Consider the following 20,404-nt stretch of genomic DNA (forward strand, 5'->3'; position numbering starts at 1 on the left):
TGTGTGTGTGTGTGTGTGTGTGTGTGTGTGTGTGTGTGTGTGTGTGTGTGTGTTTGTGCACATAAAAATGTATGCATGGCTTTTAGATCTTGTCAAGCTACAGCAATATGTAAAAGAAAACTGACCATCTTTAGCTTTCACCTCTTCAGTCTGCATTACTCTATATTGCTTTGACTACCCCACAAAGAGCTTTTAGATTTGATCAAGTGTCAGTGTGCTCTGTGCTGAACTGAAAATAGAAACCCAGTATTCCCACTAGAGGACACGGAATGGAACGTATCACTGTTGCTGCCCCAGCGGTGGATTTACTGCAATTACCACTTCTCGAAGCCTGCTTCTCACTCTCTCGCTATCTGTTTTTGCCTCTCCAAACTTCTGCTCCCTGGTGTGACCTTAGAAATCTTTTGGCTGACATTGGTCTTCACTAAGATCTGTGCTTATATTAAGCCTGACTATAATCATCATGGTAATGCTCCTATGCTTTTTAAAGGAGAATTGCTGATGACATCTTTGTGTATTTGGGTAGCACCAGACAGCCTTGGAACTAATTTATATTCAGACATGATTATTTTCTATACTCATTTCTCTCTATTCATATATTTTCCTGTCTCCTCTTCTCTTTTCCATCTGTCTCAGGGCAATGTGACCTTTTCATGTTCTGAACCCGTTTTTGTTGCCATGACGTTCACCGGCCCCCAGAGTTTCCTTCGGTTACCAAGGATAGATCAATCTTCACTGGGTATCTCAGTGGGGCTTCAGTTTCGGACATGGAACAAGGCCGGGCTGCTCCTGACCTTTGAACTCCCAAATCGAGAAGGCAGAGTCTGGCTTTACCTGAGCAAAGCCAGAGCACATTTACAGATCCACAAGTCTGGCAGGGCACCCCTGGAGCTCAACGCAGGTCAGTCTGACGACTCAAAATCATGTTAAACTCTTTCTCAGGTGCCTCCATCCTGCCTGCACTTACTAACTGGACTAATTTAAAGCCGTGATGTAAAAAAGGAGCTTAATGTTAGAAATTCAGTATCAAAAATCGTGATAAAAAATTTCTGTTTCGAGCCCAAAACACTGGAAGGCAGCAAGCTGATATCATCTAAACATCCAAATTTACTTATCAAGATACAAAATCCTGACCAGCTCCAGAAAGACATTTTTGTGGTTAAAACTGACTCCCAAACATCAGTTGTCCAAAGTGAACCATAATAAGTCTGTAGTATGAAGTCTGTTTGATGGCTGAGTGTTCAAATGTGAGAATTACACAGGTATTTTTAGGTATTCTTCTTTTTGTATGCTTGCATGATTTTTCCAAGTGTCACCATTTCCTAATAGAAACTACTTCCAGGAGTGATAATAGAACTGAATGAAACTATGTCCTGTTATAGGCTGTGTGGCATTTGAGAAAGTGCAAATTATTCTTCAAGCATTGTTGGGAGTTCTTATGTTAAAGTAGTTGTAATATCACACACTTAGACATTCCTGAGCAAGAACCATCTTCTATTTTTTCCATTTTCAACAAATTAGAATTGAAACATGATATCAACATAAAAACACTTAGACATATATGTGTGGCTCTTCAGGTTCAGCTCTGAATGATGGTCAGTGGCACTCTGTGGACTTGATATCAGGAGGAGGACGTCTGACCATCACAGTGGATGATGATGAAGGAGCCAGTGCTCACGCGAGCCCCTCATTTTTAATTACCACAGGAGGTCATATATTCTTTGGTGGTAAGCGAGAAATGAACGATAAAACACATGCATCATTATTCATCTTTGTCTATATAATCTAATCTTGCATCGCAGCGCATTCAGTTTAGTTTTATTTATATAGCGCCAAATCACAACAACAGCTTTATATTGCAAGTTAGAGACCCTACAATAATACAGTGGTATGGTAGAATGATGGCTTGATTTCTCTTGTGTTTCATTTACTGATTGATGTTTTCTCTTCTGTCCAGGTTGTCCTGCTGAAGAAAATAGCCAGGAGTGCTTGAACCCCTTCAAAGCTTTCCAGGGCTGCATGCGTCTACTGACTGTGGACAACCGGCCAGTGGACCTGATCAAGGTGCAGCAGAGGCTGATCGGAAACTACAGTCACCTGCAAATCGATATGTGCGGCATTATTGACAGGTAAGACCTAAAGGGGCCGTTTGCGACACTGATTTATGTAAATGCCATGTATTGGGTATTGCTTATGTCTGTCTCTCCATTTGTCCAGGAAAAGAAACGCATTATTCTATGTAATGCATTTGTTGTATTAACGAGGATTGTCAGAAAAGAGGATTCACTGGCATTAAAATGTTTGATTTTGTTGTCACGCTTGCTTTGTAAACCTCCTTAATCTCCCTCTGAAGCCTTTTTGTGAAATGGGGTCGCATGTGGATTATTAGGCAACAGTGAATATGATACAAACGCAATATGGCGTCAATGTTTCCCGAAATGTGTTCTGGTTAAGAAAACGTCATAATTTTTCATGTAGCTTGTCTCTGTTTCAACTGGTATGAGGAAAATAAACCTGGAGGCGTTCACACACACACACACTCCGAAGCAATTAGTGTTCAGCAGTGTGCTGATTAAACTTTTCTTCAAGTTTCCTGATTGCTGCCTCTTCATTCCTGCTCTTCCAGTGGTTATCTGTGTGGCTGTGCTCTGCATCTGGTGCTGTGCTTTGTATTGACAGTATAACATTTTATAAGGACACCAGCACCATGTATGCATACATGCTGGGGACTAAAATGCTGTAGCTGAAAAATCCTTTTTTACCGTCTGACAGAATCGATATTTCTGGGATTTCCATATAATAAAATAGTCGAGCAACTGCAGCCACTAACATGTCTATTTTCTCTTTCCATACTGCAGAAAATGTCAAGTTAAGCTCCTCTGTGTGAGTTTAATGTTGTGCTGTGTGTGAGCAATAACACATTGCTCTCAGAACATGACATTAGACCTTTTTCCAAATCATTAGAGCCCACTGGTGAATGGCACACATATTACCCACGGAGCAGCTTTTGTTTCAATAAAATGTCAACTTGAAAAATTGATTTACACTTCTCCAACCCCTCACCTCCAACCCACAGCACACTATGTTGAAATAAGTGGTGCTTGATTGATCATATGTATACCAAATGTATCAGTGGACTCTCAGGCTTGATTGAAAAATGTATAAAAAAAGAATGATAAATGCAAATATTTAAAGTGGTGGAGGAAATACGGAGTGCTGCACCTGGCTTCATGTCAACTTACTTTAAGTAGAAAAGAAGCAAAGAAATTGGGTGTTAAAAAAACAAACTTTACCATCTGACAGAGCTGCTGAGTAAGTCTTTTTCTAACAGCAAATTTCCCCCTGACTAAAAGATTAAAAATACATGCTGCTCTCCCTCCCCTTCTTTTTCACTCTCCGCAGTCACAATTTGCTGACCTCATTTCCCCTTCCAAATATATTTACGTACTCATTCACTGCTCTGTTCATCCAACCTTCGTTCCCTTTGTTGCTCATTCCTCTCCTTCAACACACCCCAAACTTTATTTCCGCTTTCCTTTCTCTCCATGTTCTTTTTTTCCTCTCACTGTTTCTGATGTTCTGCTTCTTTTCCTCCAGTCATCCGCTTTGCTGCTTTCCGTGTTTTACACAGGAAGACTGAGGAGGAAAAACAGCAGCACAGTTTTCTCAGACTTGTTCTATGGTGTGTAATTTTGACACGAATTGCTGTGAAAATTCAGGTACTTTTGTCCAGTGATGTATTATTCTCACACATACAACTGTGTACTGTAAATCTGCAAGTTTCCTTTCAATCTTATAATTCTATATTTTCCACTTAGGTCAGGCTTGACTCTCATGCTTGAAGCTGTCAATGCCTCATCCAAGTAAAATCACAATGCATTAGATGCAATTACTTTATTTAACACACACTCACATTAAAAGGCATGAAATATTTTAGCAACTTGAGGTGGTATTTGCTCAGCACACCGATGGTTCTGTTTGCATCCATAAATAGGAGGTTTTGTAATGGCTGTGCTGAATTTAAACATCACTTCTTGTGGATGATTAATCTGGTTTTGCAGTATTTAATATGTGAGGTCCATACAGCACAAGCAGGGCCTGTAGTGATTTATCCTGTATGAGGGTGTCTTACTCGCCCTCTGGCCTTAAGTGCCACCCTCCTGTGCAGCTGATTTTACTCAGCAATTAGGCCACAGTATTAAAGACTGGGGGGGCGCTCCAGCCCTGAGAGCCTTTGTAGCTTTTGCTTGTGAGCTGTGTTTGGCACCGCTTCATCCCACTCAGTGGAGAGTAGGGTGCTTGAGTCATTTTGTCTTATTGACTTACTGTTTTGTTTGGCAACAAACTTAGTTTTATTGTCTTCTTGTCATGGTCCTGAGTCCGACGACTCAGTGCTCTGTGTTTCTTTATAATATTCTGTGTTCCTGTTTATTCTTCTTATGTCTTGTCTGTTATGTTCAGTGTCTTGTCTGGTTCTGTGTCTGTTAGTTTCCTGTTTTATTCTGAAGGTCCTTGTCTTATGTGAGTGTGTTCACTTTACGTTTCCCCTGCCTCGTCAGTTGTGATTTCACCCAGGTGTGCTTCCCTCCTGTGTGTATTTAAGCCCTGTGTGTTCTCCTGCCTGTTGCTGGTTCGTCTGTGTTATTTGGTGTTTTCTTGTCTGTGAATCTCCCGCCGTCATCCTGTGAATTCTCCCTGCAAGTCGCTTTCTCTCGTGTTCAGGTTTGTTGTTTAGGTTTTAGTTTTCCCAGTGTAGTTTATGTCTAAGTTGGGTTTTTCGCCACACTCTCCTTTTGTTTGTTATCACTCGGGTTCTGTGTCAATAAAGCCCTCTCACTTCACTGCATATCCGCATCTTGGGTCCTTTGTTAAATTCACACGGCTTGCCCCGGCAACCCGTGACACTTCTCTATTTTGATGGAACTTTTTTTAGTTTAAATACCCCCCTGGACTTTTTAAGGAAACATAACAGTGGTTAAGAACAAGGTTTAGCCAGCAGTGGGCTTTCATAGACTCTTAATGAATAATGATTTGCGTCCAGTGTGGGTACCGGTATTTTTAAAAAGGTAATATTTATGTAAAGAAAATTGTCGCAAAAGCTGAGATATTGGCATAGGCGTGTTATGTGTGTCATACACACACCTGCACATACAAATAGCAAACCCAACCTTCTAATCTAGTGGTCTATTTCTGTACAACTGGCACCAGTCTGCTTTGCTGTCTAATGTTTCAACCCCTCCACCTGTCACTGGGTTTTGTAATATATTTGTTGTTTTAGATTTTTATATAAGTTGGGTTTTTTGTGTTTCTATGTGTGTATAGTTTTGTTTTTTTCCACTGCCTTTATTGACCATCTTTTTATGCGAGGAGAGGAGATCATTCCATCCCAGATGTCAAAATGAGGCGCCATCCAACCATTTATTAAAAATATCAACTTAATAGGCAAAGTGGCGCACATCATGTAAATATTAATAATAAATTTGCTTTCCATTTGCATGACCTGCTGGTATGTTTTGAATTTTTAACAACAGGCTGTCAAACTCACAGCTGGTGCAGCTGCTGTAATAAAATCTGCTTCTTGTCCAGATGTTCCCCTGCATGAAGAGCGTAGAACTATATGAGTTCTCTAAATCAAGTTTATGTGCTAATTGATCAAAGTGTGTTTAAAGTTCACTATAGTTCAGTTGTCTTTACTAATGCCTTGGAAATGATGATGAATTAATTTTCACTTTGACTCAGCTGTGGTAAGTGACCAAAGTGAATTTAACTTTGGTCACAAAACTCCAAACCAAGGAGGGGTAATTGAGTTGGACTACTTTCCAGCAGAAAGCCTATATGTTATCTTTAAAGTTCCAACTTTTGTAATGGCATTATTTTTATGTTGTGGTAAAAAGTTTAAAATAACAGAGTAGCGGTAAGATACCCATTTTGTAGTCCATCTTATGAACAGATATTAACATTCTTAATTCAAGCCCATTAGACTTTGTGTAATGTACACATTACTGGAGATAAATTTCAGGAGTGGGTCCACCCCTCCTAACCTTTCGGTTCTCACCTATGTATGTTCCCCCAGTTCACCAAGCTGTTCATTCTTGTTTACTGGCCCCACCTTCCCTCTCCTTTTCAATTCTTTAACTTCTTCACTTCTATTTAGTACATGGGGATCTGCCAGGCCCGGGAGCCATCACCAGTCCCCTTTGAGGCCTTCCCCAAACCGCAGCTCAATTCATGTCCAAGCCATTCACCTTTACCTACTGAAGCACTGTCAAACCTAAAATGAGGACGTGGGCCCAGCTAGTGAAGTTTATTATAAATAGATTCATGAAATCCTTCATCCAGCCATCCATTCGCTTCTGCTTATCCTTTTCAGGGTCGTGGGGGGTGCTGGAGCCTATTCCAGCTGTTATAGGGCGAGAGGTGGGGTACACCCTATACAGGTCGCCTGTCTGTCGCAGGGCAAACACACAGGAACAGACAACCATTCACACTCACATTCACTACCGCATTCACACCTATGGGCAATTTAGATTTTTCAATTAACCTATCCCCACAAACTGTATGTCTTTGGACTGTGGGAGGAAGCCGGAGTACCCATCTTTTGTCTTCAGTTGCCTTTATTGTCTTTGAGACTAAGCAAACAAGTTTTAATAAGACCCCAGAACTGATGCATTCTCTCCCTTTCTCCACCAAACTGGGCATCGAGAGCTACTTGCACTGTTCTCTCATGACGATGGGGTATTTTAAAGCAATTGCCTCACTGAATAACTGATGCATTAAGCTGAAGACCAATAACACAGAATGATGTGTGTCATAAAGCAGTTCATTAAGTAGTTCCCCTGCAACAATGTTACATAGATATGGAGACGTGTGCTTTCTTTCCTGTCTCTCTCTCAGATGTTCCCCCAGCCACTGTGAACATGGAGGCAGCTGCAGTCAGTCATGGAGCACCTTCCACTGTAACTGCTCTGGGACCGGGTACAGCGGAGCCACTTGTCACAGCTGTAAGGCCATGATGGTTTTTTGAGTGGTGTCGTTCAAAGGTCACAGATCTGTATTTCAACTCATGTTTGGGAGTTTCCGTTAACCAGCGGTCCCCAAACCCCGGGCCTCGGACCGGTACCGGTCCATGAGTCGTTTGGTACCAGGCCGCTAGAGTTGAGGCTCAGGTGTGAAATGTATGGTTTTCAGGGTTTTTATCACTTTTCAGCGTTGTCATTGTTTTTATCGTTAACTCGGTTTTCCTGGGTCTTTTCACGTGTGTTATGAATAAATCTTCTTTTTTTCGGTAGGCCTACCGCTACTAGTTTTATTTTGTTGTATTTATCCACGACACCTTAAAGGCCGGTCCGTGAAAATATTGTCGGGCATAAACCGGTCCGTGGCGCAAAAAAGGTTGGGGACCGCTGAATTAGACAGCCTGCTGCTTTAACTTCATTTCCCTTCAGACATTTTTGTGGCAGAAGGTCAAGCAGAGATCTAACTTCTTTCCAGCAGTCATGACTGTAAGCACTCATGGGATAACTCTTAGCACAAAAACAGAGTGATTTAGAGGTCACACAAGAAATAATGAAAGAAATGATACACAACTCTATTGGAAAATACATCCTTTATAACCACTTTAGTTTAAACCATGAGGCAGTTTCTAAGACAAGCATGTAACATGTGCTTCTTTTTAGACAATTAATGAATTTCCTTTGCAAAAGCGTTGCTATTTTTTTTTCTTCTTTTTGGGGCTTTGTAAAGTGCTCCTTTTTGACCATCTAACAAAACTGAAAATCACTGGATATTTTACAGGACAAGCATGGCTATGCAGTCTTTGTTCAGCAGTGGCAACAGCAGCCTCTGTAAACCATAAGTGGTAATTACAAGATTCTAGTGCATTAAATTAAATGGTAAATGGACTGGTGCTTGTATAGCCCTTTATCTAGCACTCTTGTAACTGGGCACTCAAATTGCTCTTTACACCCATTCACTACATTCACCCATTCACAGTGTGCTTTATTCCATGCTTTCAAGTGGTTTCAAGCAAGCACAAGAGCACAAGATATGATATCCACATCTATTCATCTGCTGCTGAATAATTTTTGTTAATCAACGTGCACCAACCTGTGGACATAGATTTGGGTTTAGAGAATATATCTTCAGCTTTTATTGAGGTTTCCATTTTTTTTTCATTAATTTGACCAGTATAAACAGTACAATTATAATTCATATTAATATAATAATTACAATTATTAGGCAATAATTCATTTTTTGTTGCTTTGCACTAATATAAGAGTTTAAAAAAAAAAAGACCAGCAAAATTAAATCAGATATATTAGCATAAACTTTATTCAATAAACCTTGAAGATATATAGACAGATACACTTGCAACCATTAGGTGCACCTTTTTTGTACCTGGTTGGACTTGAAAAAATGTTCTCTAGTCTGATGATTCTCAATCTTCTATTGTCCAGTCTTGGTGAGCTGTGAATTGTAGTCTCAGTTTCCTGTTCTTCCTCAGTGGCACCCAGTGTGGTCTTCTGCTGCTGTAGCCTATCTGCGTCAAGATGTGACATGCACCTCTGAATGCTTTAACTCTACTGGTAACTTCCTATCAGCTCAAAGCAGCCTGGCCTTTCTTCTCTGACCTCTGGAATCACCAAGTCACTTTCACCCAACTACTACTCGCTGGATATTTTCTCATTTTAAGACCATTCTCTCTAAACCCTAGAGAAGGTTGTGTGGGAAAATCATCAGTTTCTGAAATACTCAGATCAGCCCTCTATCGCCAACAATCACGTCATGTTCAAAGTCAGTCACATTTATTCTCAGTTATAACGTTTTCCATAAATTAAAAAATAGTAGTGCATTAAATTAAATAGTAAGTGGGCTGGTGATCTATATAGTATATAGTTAACTTTATGAGATTGTTTTGACCATGTCTACATGCTCACATGCATTGAGTTGGAACCATATGATGAAGTAATTTAACATATTCATTAACCAGCAGTTGCACAGGTGCACCTATTAAAGTGATGAGTGTATTAAATGGTAACAATAATATCACTAAAATGTAGCTAAACAGATAATCCAGTGGAGAAGAGTTGGTCCCTCTGCATCTACATTGTAAAAAAAATCTTAAGTTACTTGCAATATGTTGAACAAGACCAGATGCTGAAAAACAAAATGAGCAACCACTGTGCAGTTGCATAGACAGAAAAACAAACTTAAATGTCTGCAGTGATGATGACGAGGATGTCTCTCTCTCTTCAGCAATATACGAGCAGTCCTGCGAGGCTTACAAACACAAAGGCAACATTTCGGGGTATTATTACATTGATGTGGACAGCAGCGGACCCATCAAGCCACAGCTGTTATACTGCAACATGACAGGTAGCTGATACACACATCAAAACACACACGCGTCAACATGCCTGGCGCACAATCTCTTCCCCTATCTCTTTCATCCTGCCTTATTCTTCGTGTTTCAGTCCTGCATACATACAAATACAGATACAGGTGAAAATTAAAAATACACGCTTTCCCTTATTCTTCTTTCATTGCACCAGAGGACAACACATGGATGGTGATCCACCACAACAACACAGACCTAACGAGAGTCCAGCCATCACCAGAAGTGAATACACATGTAGTGCATTTTGAATATGCATCTGATGAGGAGCAACTAGCAGCAATCATAAGCCTATCAGAGCACTGCGAACAAGAAATTGCTTATCATTGCAGGAAGTCACGCCTACTCACCTCACCAGGTAAAGACCTTGGATGATCTTTAACGCCAAATTTATGTATTGTTGTGATGCAGTTTAAACAGGCAGTTGAAGTTATTTTGGACCAAGCATGGGTACTTCAAGACAATAGTTAAGACTCTTGCATAGTGTGTATTGTGTATCACATTGCATCATAACAGGTTTCTGTTTTTAATAATAATTAATTGTTTTTTATAATGTGAGATATGATCAACAGAATGTCTGTTTTACCTTTGGCAGCCAGCAGTAATAAAAAAGTAGGACCTTTTGACTCAAGGCAGCACAGGTCACTGTGGTTAGCACTGTTGCTGCACCGCAAGAAGGTCCTGAGTTCAATTCCACCATCAGGCCAGGGTGTACCCTGCCTCTCGCCCTATGACAGCTGCAATAGGCTCCAGCCTGACCTTAAAAAAGGATAAGTGGAAGCGAATGATTGGATGGACCTTTTGATTGAATTTACTACCATATAGTTGTGGTTGTGGTATAAAATCATTCAGTATAGCCATGTCTTTTTCTTTTTGTGTTTCTTTTTTTATTGATTACAATAGTCTACAAAAATGTGTCCCATTATAGAAACATAGCTACCATCTGGGGATCGGTCACTTGATATAAGTGATATGTCTGTGTGTTTCAGAGGGCTCTCCACTCAGCTGGTGGGTAGGAGGCCCAGGTGTGGGACAAATGCACACTCACTGGGGCGGAGCTCCACCAGGGAGCCAGCAATGTGCCTGCAGTCTGCAAAATAACTGTGTGGACTCCAGATATCACTGCAACTGTGATGCTGACAGCAATGAATGGTACTGTATATCATAATACTCATATCAAAACAATTATAGTGTGACGTGTTCCGCTATAAAAATAGCTCATATCCTCACTGCATTTATAAGTCACCAAATTTGCTGCCAGTGCAGCAGATTTTTGTAGGTGTGGCAGCTGCAAGAGCATAAATCAACAACATGTATTATCCTTTAAAGTGAATCACATTTTATGCTAAAGATAGATATGTCTTTCCCTCCTCTAGTTTGGAGTTTGTTTTTAATAAAAAAAATTCTGCTCCTTATTTTTTAGGACTAATGACTCAGGCCTGTTGACCCATAAGGAGACACTCCCGGTTAGATCTCTGGTGCTGGGTGATATCCAGAGACCTGGCTCCGAAAGCACCTACAAGGTGGGACCTCTCCGTTGTCATGGAGACAGTAAGTCGAAATCAGAGTGCCAATGTCAGTTTGTCACTTTGTACATGTTTTTAAAATGATGCAGGTGTGTCATGTCAGAGTTGTAAACTCATTCCTGTACCTTGCTTCATGTTTAAAATGCTTTCATGCATTTTGCAGAAAATGTTTGGAATGCTGCATTTTTTGACAAGGAGACATCATACCTCCACTTTCCTACATTACATGGAGAGCTGAGTGCCGACATCTCCTTCCTGTTTAAAACCACTTCATCATCTGGTGTCTTCCTGGAAAACCTGGGCATCAAAGACTTCATTCGAATTGAACTCAACTGTGAGTAAAACCTCTCTGGTGAGATGTCTAATCTAGACTTCACTTAGATGTGAGTACAAACTGAGCAGGAAGAAGAGTCCTCCGAGTTAAAGTTTCATGTGGTTTTAACTCAGCCGAGGTGATGGTGTCCATCAACCCTTCAAAAGAAATACTTTACAGCAGCACTGCCATTTATTTCTCCTCCTCTGGGAAATCACAGAATTGTTGTTCTTGATGTTGTTGTTGCAGCCAGCTGCAGTGCTTTTATAACCACCAGAGCGTGTAGCTCTCTATCACTCTACTTAAAACACTGAACTACCATGTAAAAGAAACATTTGACCCACCTGCAGTCATTTATATCTGCTGGTGGAAGTCCCCACAGACATCCCTGCAGAGCAGACATTATGACCAGGGGTGCATATAAATGGTCTGTAGGTGTGCATGTGCTGTCAAAATAAAAAACGCGCACCAGATAAGAAGTTGCAACGCACGTTTGCGTACATAAGATTTTCTGGAGGGATTTTCACGGCATATTTTGCACCACATCTCTGTTCATCATTTGTTTGAAGGCAGCTCACCTCCAGTAACCACTTTTCCGAGAATACACACTTCTTTCGCGGTTCGGACTCCTTCTGAAATTTCTTTGGAGGTGGAGGAACACCAAAGTAATTGCTTAAAGGAGCCTGCTTCTTCGACTTTTTTAAAATTTCTAAACAAATGTCTATCTTTCTCCAGAAAATCTTATGTACGTAAACGGGTGTTGCAACTTCTTATCTGGTGCGCGTTTTTTATTTTGACAGTGTATGCGCACCTGCGGACCACTTATGTGTACCCCTGAATATGACAACAGACTAGTCTAGCATAGTATTAAAAAAGAGATGCTGGCATGGTCTGTGTGTCAGTTTATGTGAACTTGCACTGAGAGCATATGATGTGCCGCTGTAGATCAGGAGGCAGTGCAGCCTGTCCAGTAATCAGAAAGAGTGTGGTTTGATCATGGGTCTCATGCTCAAAGTATCCCCAGGCAAACTACTGAACGCCCAGCATATCGATTGTGTGTGTAGTGTTATTGATTAAGTATGCAGAATAAAGTGGTGTATGCAATGTATGCTTGAATTGCCTTGGACAGCAAAAAGTGCTTCGAGTGGTGAGTAAGACTACAAAGGAGCTGTATAAATGCAAGTCTATATACTTACAAGTCTATTTACTATTGTAGTTCAGCTTGACTGAATTGCTCCAGTTCAAACATTGATGTGTGTGCTGTTGTAGCTTTCCTCTTTGTTCCTCTCTTGATGAGGTGCTTCACTTTCATGTGATTGCAAAAGAAATCGAATCTACCGCTGTAGCTGGTTTTACCTTAAAAAGAAGTCCATGTAACTATATATGCTTAAGGCTAGCAATCAGATCTGACACTCGATTCAGTACTTTCACAGTATTTTGCCGTAAGGCTACAACTGTTGCACTGTAAGCAAGACAGTATCTGCAGTGTGGAGGTACTGTTACTTTCTTTCCTCTCTTTTTTATATTCTCTTATATTATTTGTTTCATTTTCTTTTCCAGACTAAGCAGCTAGCTCAACATGCAACATATTTCAGTTAGAATAATTAGAGCTTGAGTAATAAAAATGATGAAGGCAACAAAGCAATAAAGGAGAGCCGGTCCTGCTGAAGATAGAAAACAGGAAGAGGGAGAGCTAGCCTTGAACTTAGATGTGGATTGCTGCTCTCTGAACATCCAGAAAAGGGATTAGAGACTAACGGACTAATAGCAGGTGGATGAGGAGGTTATTTGGCCAGGGGAATGATGACAGAATTAAGAACAAACTGAGTTTGGTAGCATGGGAACTCAGAAGTGAGGAAAAGAAGAGAAAAGAATAAGGATCTTTTCAAATATCCTTTTTCCTACTTTCCTACCTGCCTGATGTTCCTTAAAAGCAAACCCTGAAAAGAATTTTAAAATGGCAAACATTTACAGCATATATATTTTTGACATAATTTCTCCTCCTGTGAACACCATGAATTCCTTGTACAAGACTGATTCTTTTACTACTTAAGTGATATATTTCTTCATATTACTTAGGTAGTAAAAGAACTTCCCCAGGATGAGGCTTGTCCTGAGTTCCTAAAGGCTCTGGATGTTATAGGCCTGTCTTGGTTGACGCAGCTCTTCAATGCTGCATCGAGATCAGGGGCGGTACCTCTGGTTTGGCAGACCAGGATGGTGGAGACCGAAGGGTGTGTTCCAACTATATGTGAATCACAGGTTCAACCTCCCCAGGAAAGTCTGTGCCAGGGTGCTGGAAAAGAGAGTCCATCTGTTTATCGAACATCAGATTCAGGAGTCGTCGTCCAAGGTTGCAGAACACTGGACCAGCTCTTTACCCTCTCAGGGAAATTTGAGGGTGCATGGGATGTACTTCTGGAGTATGGGGTGTCTGCCCCATTCTTTGCAAGAGCTTGGTCCACATAGCTAGCAATAAGTCAGACTCATTCTGGTAGGTGTGGACTCCACCAGGGCTGCCCTGGGTGCTGGCCTCTCCCTTAGAGATAGGGTGAGGAGTTCAGTCATCCTGGAGGGGTTCAGAGTAGCCGCTCCACATTGAAAGGAGCCAGTTGAGGTGGTTCGGGCATCTGACAAGGATGCCTCCCGGGCGCCTCCCGGGTGAGGCATTTCCCACCTGGAGGAGGCCCCGAGGCAGACCCAGGACACGCTGGAGAGATTATATCTTGGCTGGCCTGGAAACACCTTGGTGTTTCCCCAGAGAAGCTGGAGGAGGTGGTCAGGGAGAGTGAGGTCTGGGCTTCTCCAATTAGGCTGCTGGCCTTGTGAAGCAGAAGAAGATGGATGGACATTGACTCTACATCAATAACTTTAGCTTGTTTCTGTGAAAACAAACTAGTGCTTTATCTTTGTAGCTGGTTGTCACAACTACAGTACTTCATTTTTATCTTCCAAAGTTGTCAGCAGTTTTATGTGACATGCTTACGAGCTGCTTGGTGTCAGGTTGTGTTTGCATCACTTAGGTGATACATTACTTCAGCCTGAAAGTGTTTTTTCTCATCAGAGTTCCAGTGGTGCTCGTGTGTCAGCTGCCTCTGTTCCTTATCTTTCTTCCACAGATGATGTACTGTAGTTCTAACAGAGAATGAGGACTTCAGAGTGAGCATGCTGACAAGTAAAAGGGGAAAGCAAGAAAGAGTTTAGCAAGATAAAAGATCCTTTGTGGTTCCACTATAAAACAACACAAAGTTGCTGGTGTTCAAAACAAAGGAACATGCTCTACTGGTAATAATTCCTGGCATGCAAACAACTTGATGTGATCAGATTTGGCTATGAAAATGTTGCTCTGTGTCCTTTCTTTCTATTTTCTGGGGGAAAATAAATAAATATGACAGACAGATGACAAATTAAAGGACATTGTAGTGAGTGGATGCAGTGGCTGTGTTTAGCTGTGGATAGTGTTTTACTGGCATGGTTTGTGTCCACCTGTCTCTTCAGTTTAAAAGGTTATTGTAAATCAATACAAAATGGCTTTGAGTTGATCACCTTTAACCTACCTGAGTCAGAGACTCACCAGGCAAGGCAGGAAACTGCAGTGGGCTGCCAAACTTTAAGCTTTAGCAGTGGCAATGCTCAAAATTTGCAGTGACAGTGGGAGAGACCTGACTTGACCTGGCCCCGCCTGACTCAACTCATTCTGCTTACCGACCGAATGCAGTCTTTGAGCCTGAGGGACATACTATAATAAACAGCATTTGCACAAATCATGGCCCCCAACCAATATTCACAATGTTTTTAGATGGTGTCAAAATAGTTATAACATAACTATGATGAATGCTGGTTGTAGAGGCCTCCTGTGAATTGTTGCCTGGCGCCTCAACCGACTCTAGAATTACCACTGAACAAAGCGGTCTCCTCCAAGGTGGAAGTGCTCCCATCCATATGATGTTAGAAAATGATTTGAATCATATGCTATGGTCTTTGCAGTCATCAGAACTCAAGCTACCTGAAAGTCTATTTGAGTTTCTGCACAGAATCAATACCAAGATGCAGTGAAGGTCTTCTTTTGGCAAGGTAATAGCTCAATACATTAGTAGGATAATATTTTTTCCTTTACACTTGTTACCCACCATTAATTAGTTAGAGGTTAGACAAACAAAAGCTCACTCAGTTAAATCATGCAAATAATGAGCACATCTTTGTGTGTGAGCTGCCTTGTGTGCAGGGCAACAAGTACCAAACAAGCTGCAGGAAGGTACAGGAGACACAGAAGGGGCTTCTTACATGTTCTAAAATAAGTCTTATTTTTCTTTCCTCTCTGATGCAGCCTCCAATGAGGTCCTCTTCTCCTTTGACGTGGGTAATGGTCCATTGGAGGTTTCGGTGAAAGCTGGATCACCTCTGAATGACAACAGGTGGCATCGTATTCAAGCCGAGCGAAACGTTAAAGAGGCATCGCTTCGCCTCGACGAGCTTCCTGCTGTCACGCAGGAGGCGCCGGCTGATGGGCACATCCACCTGCAGCTGAACAGCCAGTTATTTATAGGTGTGCAATCAATTCAAAGCTGCTTTTTTTGAGGTCCCAACAAAAACAATGCGACATTTGGTTTTTACTCATGTAATTATTATTAGAAATTAGGATTTCTTTCATTTCAGCCCATGCTTGTTGTTGGAGCTGTCAGATTTCTACTTTTATTTCTTAAACTTTTTCAAATAGTCTGTTTTCTGCTCGCTCTTTGTTTCATTGTGTCCCTTATTTTTACACACAAAACCGCTCTGTGCTCATAGGGTACATTTTCATTGACCCCCTGGGAGGTTGGTGGATTTGCATTCTCGTCACAGAATATATAATCTTCCACGACTCCACACTTCCCTCATAGTGCACAAAGAACATATTGCATTGTCTGCTTATTGATCCGCATTGATGCTGACAGGTTTAAACAAGTCCACAGTAAAGCAGTTCTTGTTTCTAAACCTTACTTCGATATAAGCTTAATAGACTTAATAGAAAATCCCCACAAAGTGATAGAAATTCCCTGGGGATGTGTAGAAAAAAGTCACCGTTTTGTGGTCAGTGTCCTTGCAGTAACCTTGGTAGAGTGTTTGAACTCAGTCCATTAGTTAAGGTAGTCATTTCCTGACAGGTCCTGATGAAACTCTTGGCCCTGATACGAACCTCATCAACTCTGCAGCCATGGGAAACTGTTTATCTCATCATAACAGTCTTGAGATTGCCAGTTTGGCAGTCTGAGACAATTATAATGTTGCAGAGCGTGAACTCTGAGGACAGCTGGAGGTTGTGATGCGAAAACTCAGAAAACAATAACTTTTTGAGTTTAAATTCTGACCTAGAAGGAAAAAAAAAAATTTTCCTGTCACTGTCAGCCAACCAGACAGGACAAGCAGACTGTCAGAGCGATTGGCAGGTCGCTAACTTTCTAGATAACAACAATCAGCTTGGTGCTGGGTGAGCAGAGCCACAGCCAGTGAAATGTCAATTTCTGGAATTTTTCACCTGCCAGTTTGGGTTTCACTGTGCTTCATTTTAAAAATTCAGTATGAAACCGATGACAGGCCTTTTTTTCTTGGAGGTGCAGAGTATGTTCTGCCATTAATAATAGAATCAGATCAGTCAGTTTTGCTTAAGAATTTTGATAACACAGATTGTTTGTCATTCATGCGTGTCTGTACAGTATGAATACATAAAAATCATATAGGTAGTGTTTTAGATTAAGATAAATTACATCTAAAAAGATAAAGCACTGCAAATATGTCTCCTAAGTTGCATTGTCCTGCAGCACTTTTATTTCACTGTGAATGATAAATATAGAAAAATAAACTGGTTAAAATAGAGTTACATTCAGTTACATTCATAACTTTGTTAGTTCCAATTATCAAAATGTTGCATCTCTTTTTCACCTATTCATCAGGTAAATCCTAGACAACCTAAGACCAGGTGGCTAAAAATGTTCCCACAGACTGCCACAGTTAGAAAAGGTGTTTTCTTTTTTAAATTAGCAATAGATACATCAGCTTTCAAGAAGGGAGCCTTTCTGCATGTGCAAGAATCATATTTGCTAGATTAGTTTTATGGCAACTGTTTCTCAAATGCGAGGATTTGTGATTTGTGCCACTGTGTTTAAATATATTTTGGGTCTTGGACAAACCTGCAATTTTTAACTTGTTCTCCAGGCAACTGTTAAATGTTTAAACATCACTGGGATTATATTATTTCACATTGGTGGTTTGCACAGAAACATAAGTAGAATAAAATAGACAACAGAGAAAATTCATTACAGTGTATGCTTTTTTTTTCTGTGTGTCTCCTGTGTGTTCAGGAGGCACAGCTTCAAGGCAGAAGGGCTTTCGAGGTTGCATCCGCTCTCTGCAGTTGAATGGCGTCACTCTGGACCTGGAGGAGAGAGCAAAGATCACCCCTGGGGTTCAGGCAGGATGCCCAGGCCATTGTAGCAGCTACGGCTCGCTGTGCCAAAATCAGGGTCGCTGTGTGGAGAGACCCACCAGCTTCTCCTGCGACTGCAGCTCATCCGCTTACACTGGACCTTTTTGCAACAAAGGTACAGAGACTTGGTCTTCAAGCTCAAAGATGCACAATGTCAAATTGAAAATTACATTAAAAATCACTTAAAAGCTTAAATTTGGGATTTAATAATATGTAGTCACTTTAGCAGTAGTGCAGTTCTTGTTCTTCCTCTATCAAAAGTCACATAATCCAAATTAACACAGGAACCTGAAGTATGAGTGTATCTTTTGAAATTTTTAAAAACCCAGTCAGCATCTCTTAAGCAACTGTAGTTTCTGACCTCCAACACAGCCACCTTCATATGCGCTACAGTGCAGCACTTGGATGGCCTATAAATAAAACACATATACAGTAATGTCATATATAAGTGAGGTCACACCCAGCTGTGCTGGGGCACACTCCACATACTCTACTGTATATACACAAGGATTAGCTGAGAGGTTTGGTTTGTACATGTAGATGTACGACGACCAGTGTTGGAGACCAAAGTACAACCAAAAGTATTGCTATGATGTGCAACAGACGTGTGCTGTTTTTGCCTTTGAAATAGTAGTTTTAAAGATAAAGATTAAGAGATGCATCATAGACAAGTTGCACTTATCGACACTACTGTAATTGATTGTGACATGTTGGCCTTTCTGTTTATATTTATGAATTAGACAGGAATTATTTGCTAACCTTTAGCAATCCGTTTGAGAGTGATTGCAATTAGTCAAAGCTGGACAGCAATAGGAGACAAGTTGCTTCCCAATCAAAGGCAATCAAAAGTGGTAACCCAGAGGCTGTGTCACATGCCCAACTTCGGATTAACTATTTGCAACTACTTGTAATCAGTTGGTGAATGTGTACAAACTCAATTAAAACTTATTTATAAAACACAAACAAGGTCAAAAAGTGCCTAAAATCAAGAGAAAATATAAATAAATAAAACAAATGAATGAACAACACTGTTAGAACATAAAAGATACAAGCTTACCAGGTACCTTTTCTATCACCTTAAAGCTACCAGTTTTTCCTAGTCTTTAGCAGGTTGCTGTCCTATTTTCGGTTTAGTGTGACTGAGACATAGTGTACTATCACTTGTGTCTTCATTCTGAAAGGCAAAACTAAGTTTTAAAATCTACTCAAATCCTTTTTAAACTATGATGAAAAAGGATCAGTACCGCTGCTGACCAACACTGCTGCATGCAGGTGTATTTGATGTGGCATCTGCCGTCAAATCTAAGCCAAAATGCTTCGCATTCATTTTGGCTTGGTCCCGGCACTGAGAGTGCAAAAGCTTGCAACCTTAATGGCAGGAGTAAAGCCAGCCCAGGCAGGAGGAAAAGATAAGAGCCAAAGAGGAGACGTATTGATGTGGTGAGAGAGGAAGATCAGTTATGTTGACTTCTTAAAGAAGCCAAAAGAAGAGGAGGATTTTAAAATGGAAACCAGAAGCTTTGTGAAGATTTTCAACTGAACTTTTCTGACAAATGTTTCATTTTCCGAAAACTGTCAGTAAAGAAGCCCCTGCTGGGCATCCTGATGGAGGGATTCTGTCATAACACTAGTGCGCACCCATACTTCTTTTTATTTAAGTTATCAGAGAAATATTGAGTCATTACATCGGCACAGTAACACAGCTTTATCTATATTCAGTTATTAACAATCCCAGCTGCGTTGCTTGTTGGAACTCTGCATTTTTATCTACAGTGGAAATCATAACTCTGACATCCGACTCTGTTATAATTAGAGAGCCAGATTTGTTGTTTTTTTTTCACCTGTCAGCTGGTTTCCTGTGGCTGCCTTTTCACCAGCTCACTAATTAGGTGTTGTCAATGAAACAGAGGCACAGCACATTTAAATATATGAATCATTGATATTGTCTCTTGTGAGATTAGTTGTCAGTATAAAGACATATTATTTATAGCCATGTAAATCATACTATACAGTATCTGCAGAATGATGTGGTTCAGTGAAATGACACGACTGGGATAAAATGTTTCTGGGGCTTATTTATCAGGTATAATGTGTATGAAATGGTAAAGAAATGCTTGATGTGAGGAAGAAGAAATCCTAGCTAAAATCTAAAAGCTCAAGTAAAATCTTTCACAGCTTGTAAATTAATCATCTACATATTAAAATATAATGCCCGCCACAACTACTGCATAACTGCTGTAACTTCTATGTTTGTAATTCAATTTATCGACTTACTCCCTACAGAGGTTTCAGCCAGCTTCAAGTCAGAAACATCAGTCACCTATGCCTTCAAGGAGCAGATGGTGAACGAGCTGAACAGGAGCAGCAGCAGCAGCAGCTCCTTCCCCTCCTCCATCTACTCTGACATAACCCTAAAAGCAGAAAATGTGTCCCTGAGCTTCAGGACCAGCCAGAGTCCTGCTCTGCTCCTGTACGTCAGCTCCTACCACAGAGAGTACTTTGCTGTGCTGCTCAGCAAGCCAGGTGAGCACTGAGATCCTCTCTGTATTTTTAATAAGGAAAGTGTTCTTGCATCAAATACTTTGACTTGGCCTTCATAAAATAACCATGACCTTTTGTTGCTTATATTTATAAGTTGTAACAGTGGTGTTGTAGCATAAGGCAAAAATTGTAGCATCAGTTTCCTGTTTTTAGCTCGCAGGAGTGGC

General features: G+C 40.7%; 1 protein-coding gene across 1 annotated transcript in view; it reads left to right on the plus strand.

Annotated features, from left to right (window-relative positions):
* Positions 1-20,404, plus strand: part of LOC102214986 (contactin-associated protein-like 4) — a 109,610-nt gene that overhangs the window by 74,863 nt on the left and 14,343 nt on the right. The window contains exons 8-19 of the mRNA XM_005733747.1: positions 637-901; positions 1,578-1,727; positions 1,958-2,129; positions 6,895-7,001; positions 9,256-9,375; positions 9,552-9,752; positions 10,384-10,546; positions 10,818-10,945; positions 11,084-11,254; positions 15,561-15,779; positions 17,572-17,811; positions 19,980-20,219. Of these exons, the coding sequence (XP_005733804.1) occupies positions 637-901; positions 1,578-1,727; positions 1,958-2,129; positions 6,895-7,001; positions 9,256-9,375; positions 9,552-9,752; positions 10,384-10,546; positions 10,818-10,945; positions 11,084-11,254; positions 15,561-15,779; positions 17,572-17,811; positions 19,980-20,219 (2,176 nt within the window). The remainder of the gene's footprint in view (positions 1-636; positions 902-1,577; positions 1,728-1,957; positions 2,130-6,894; positions 7,002-9,255; positions 9,376-9,551; positions 9,753-10,383; positions 10,547-10,817; positions 10,946-11,083; positions 11,255-15,560; positions 15,780-17,571; positions 17,812-19,979; positions 20,220-20,404) is intronic.

This window comes from Pundamilia nyererei, unplaced genomic scaffold (assembly GCF_000239375.1).
Source record: "Pundamilia nyererei isolate P.nyererei 1_Seehausen unplaced genomic scaffold, PunNye1.0 scaffold00054, whole genome shotgun sequence".
NCBI lineage: Eukaryota > Metazoa > Chordata > Actinopteri > Cichliformes > Cichlidae > Pundamilia > Pundamilia nyererei.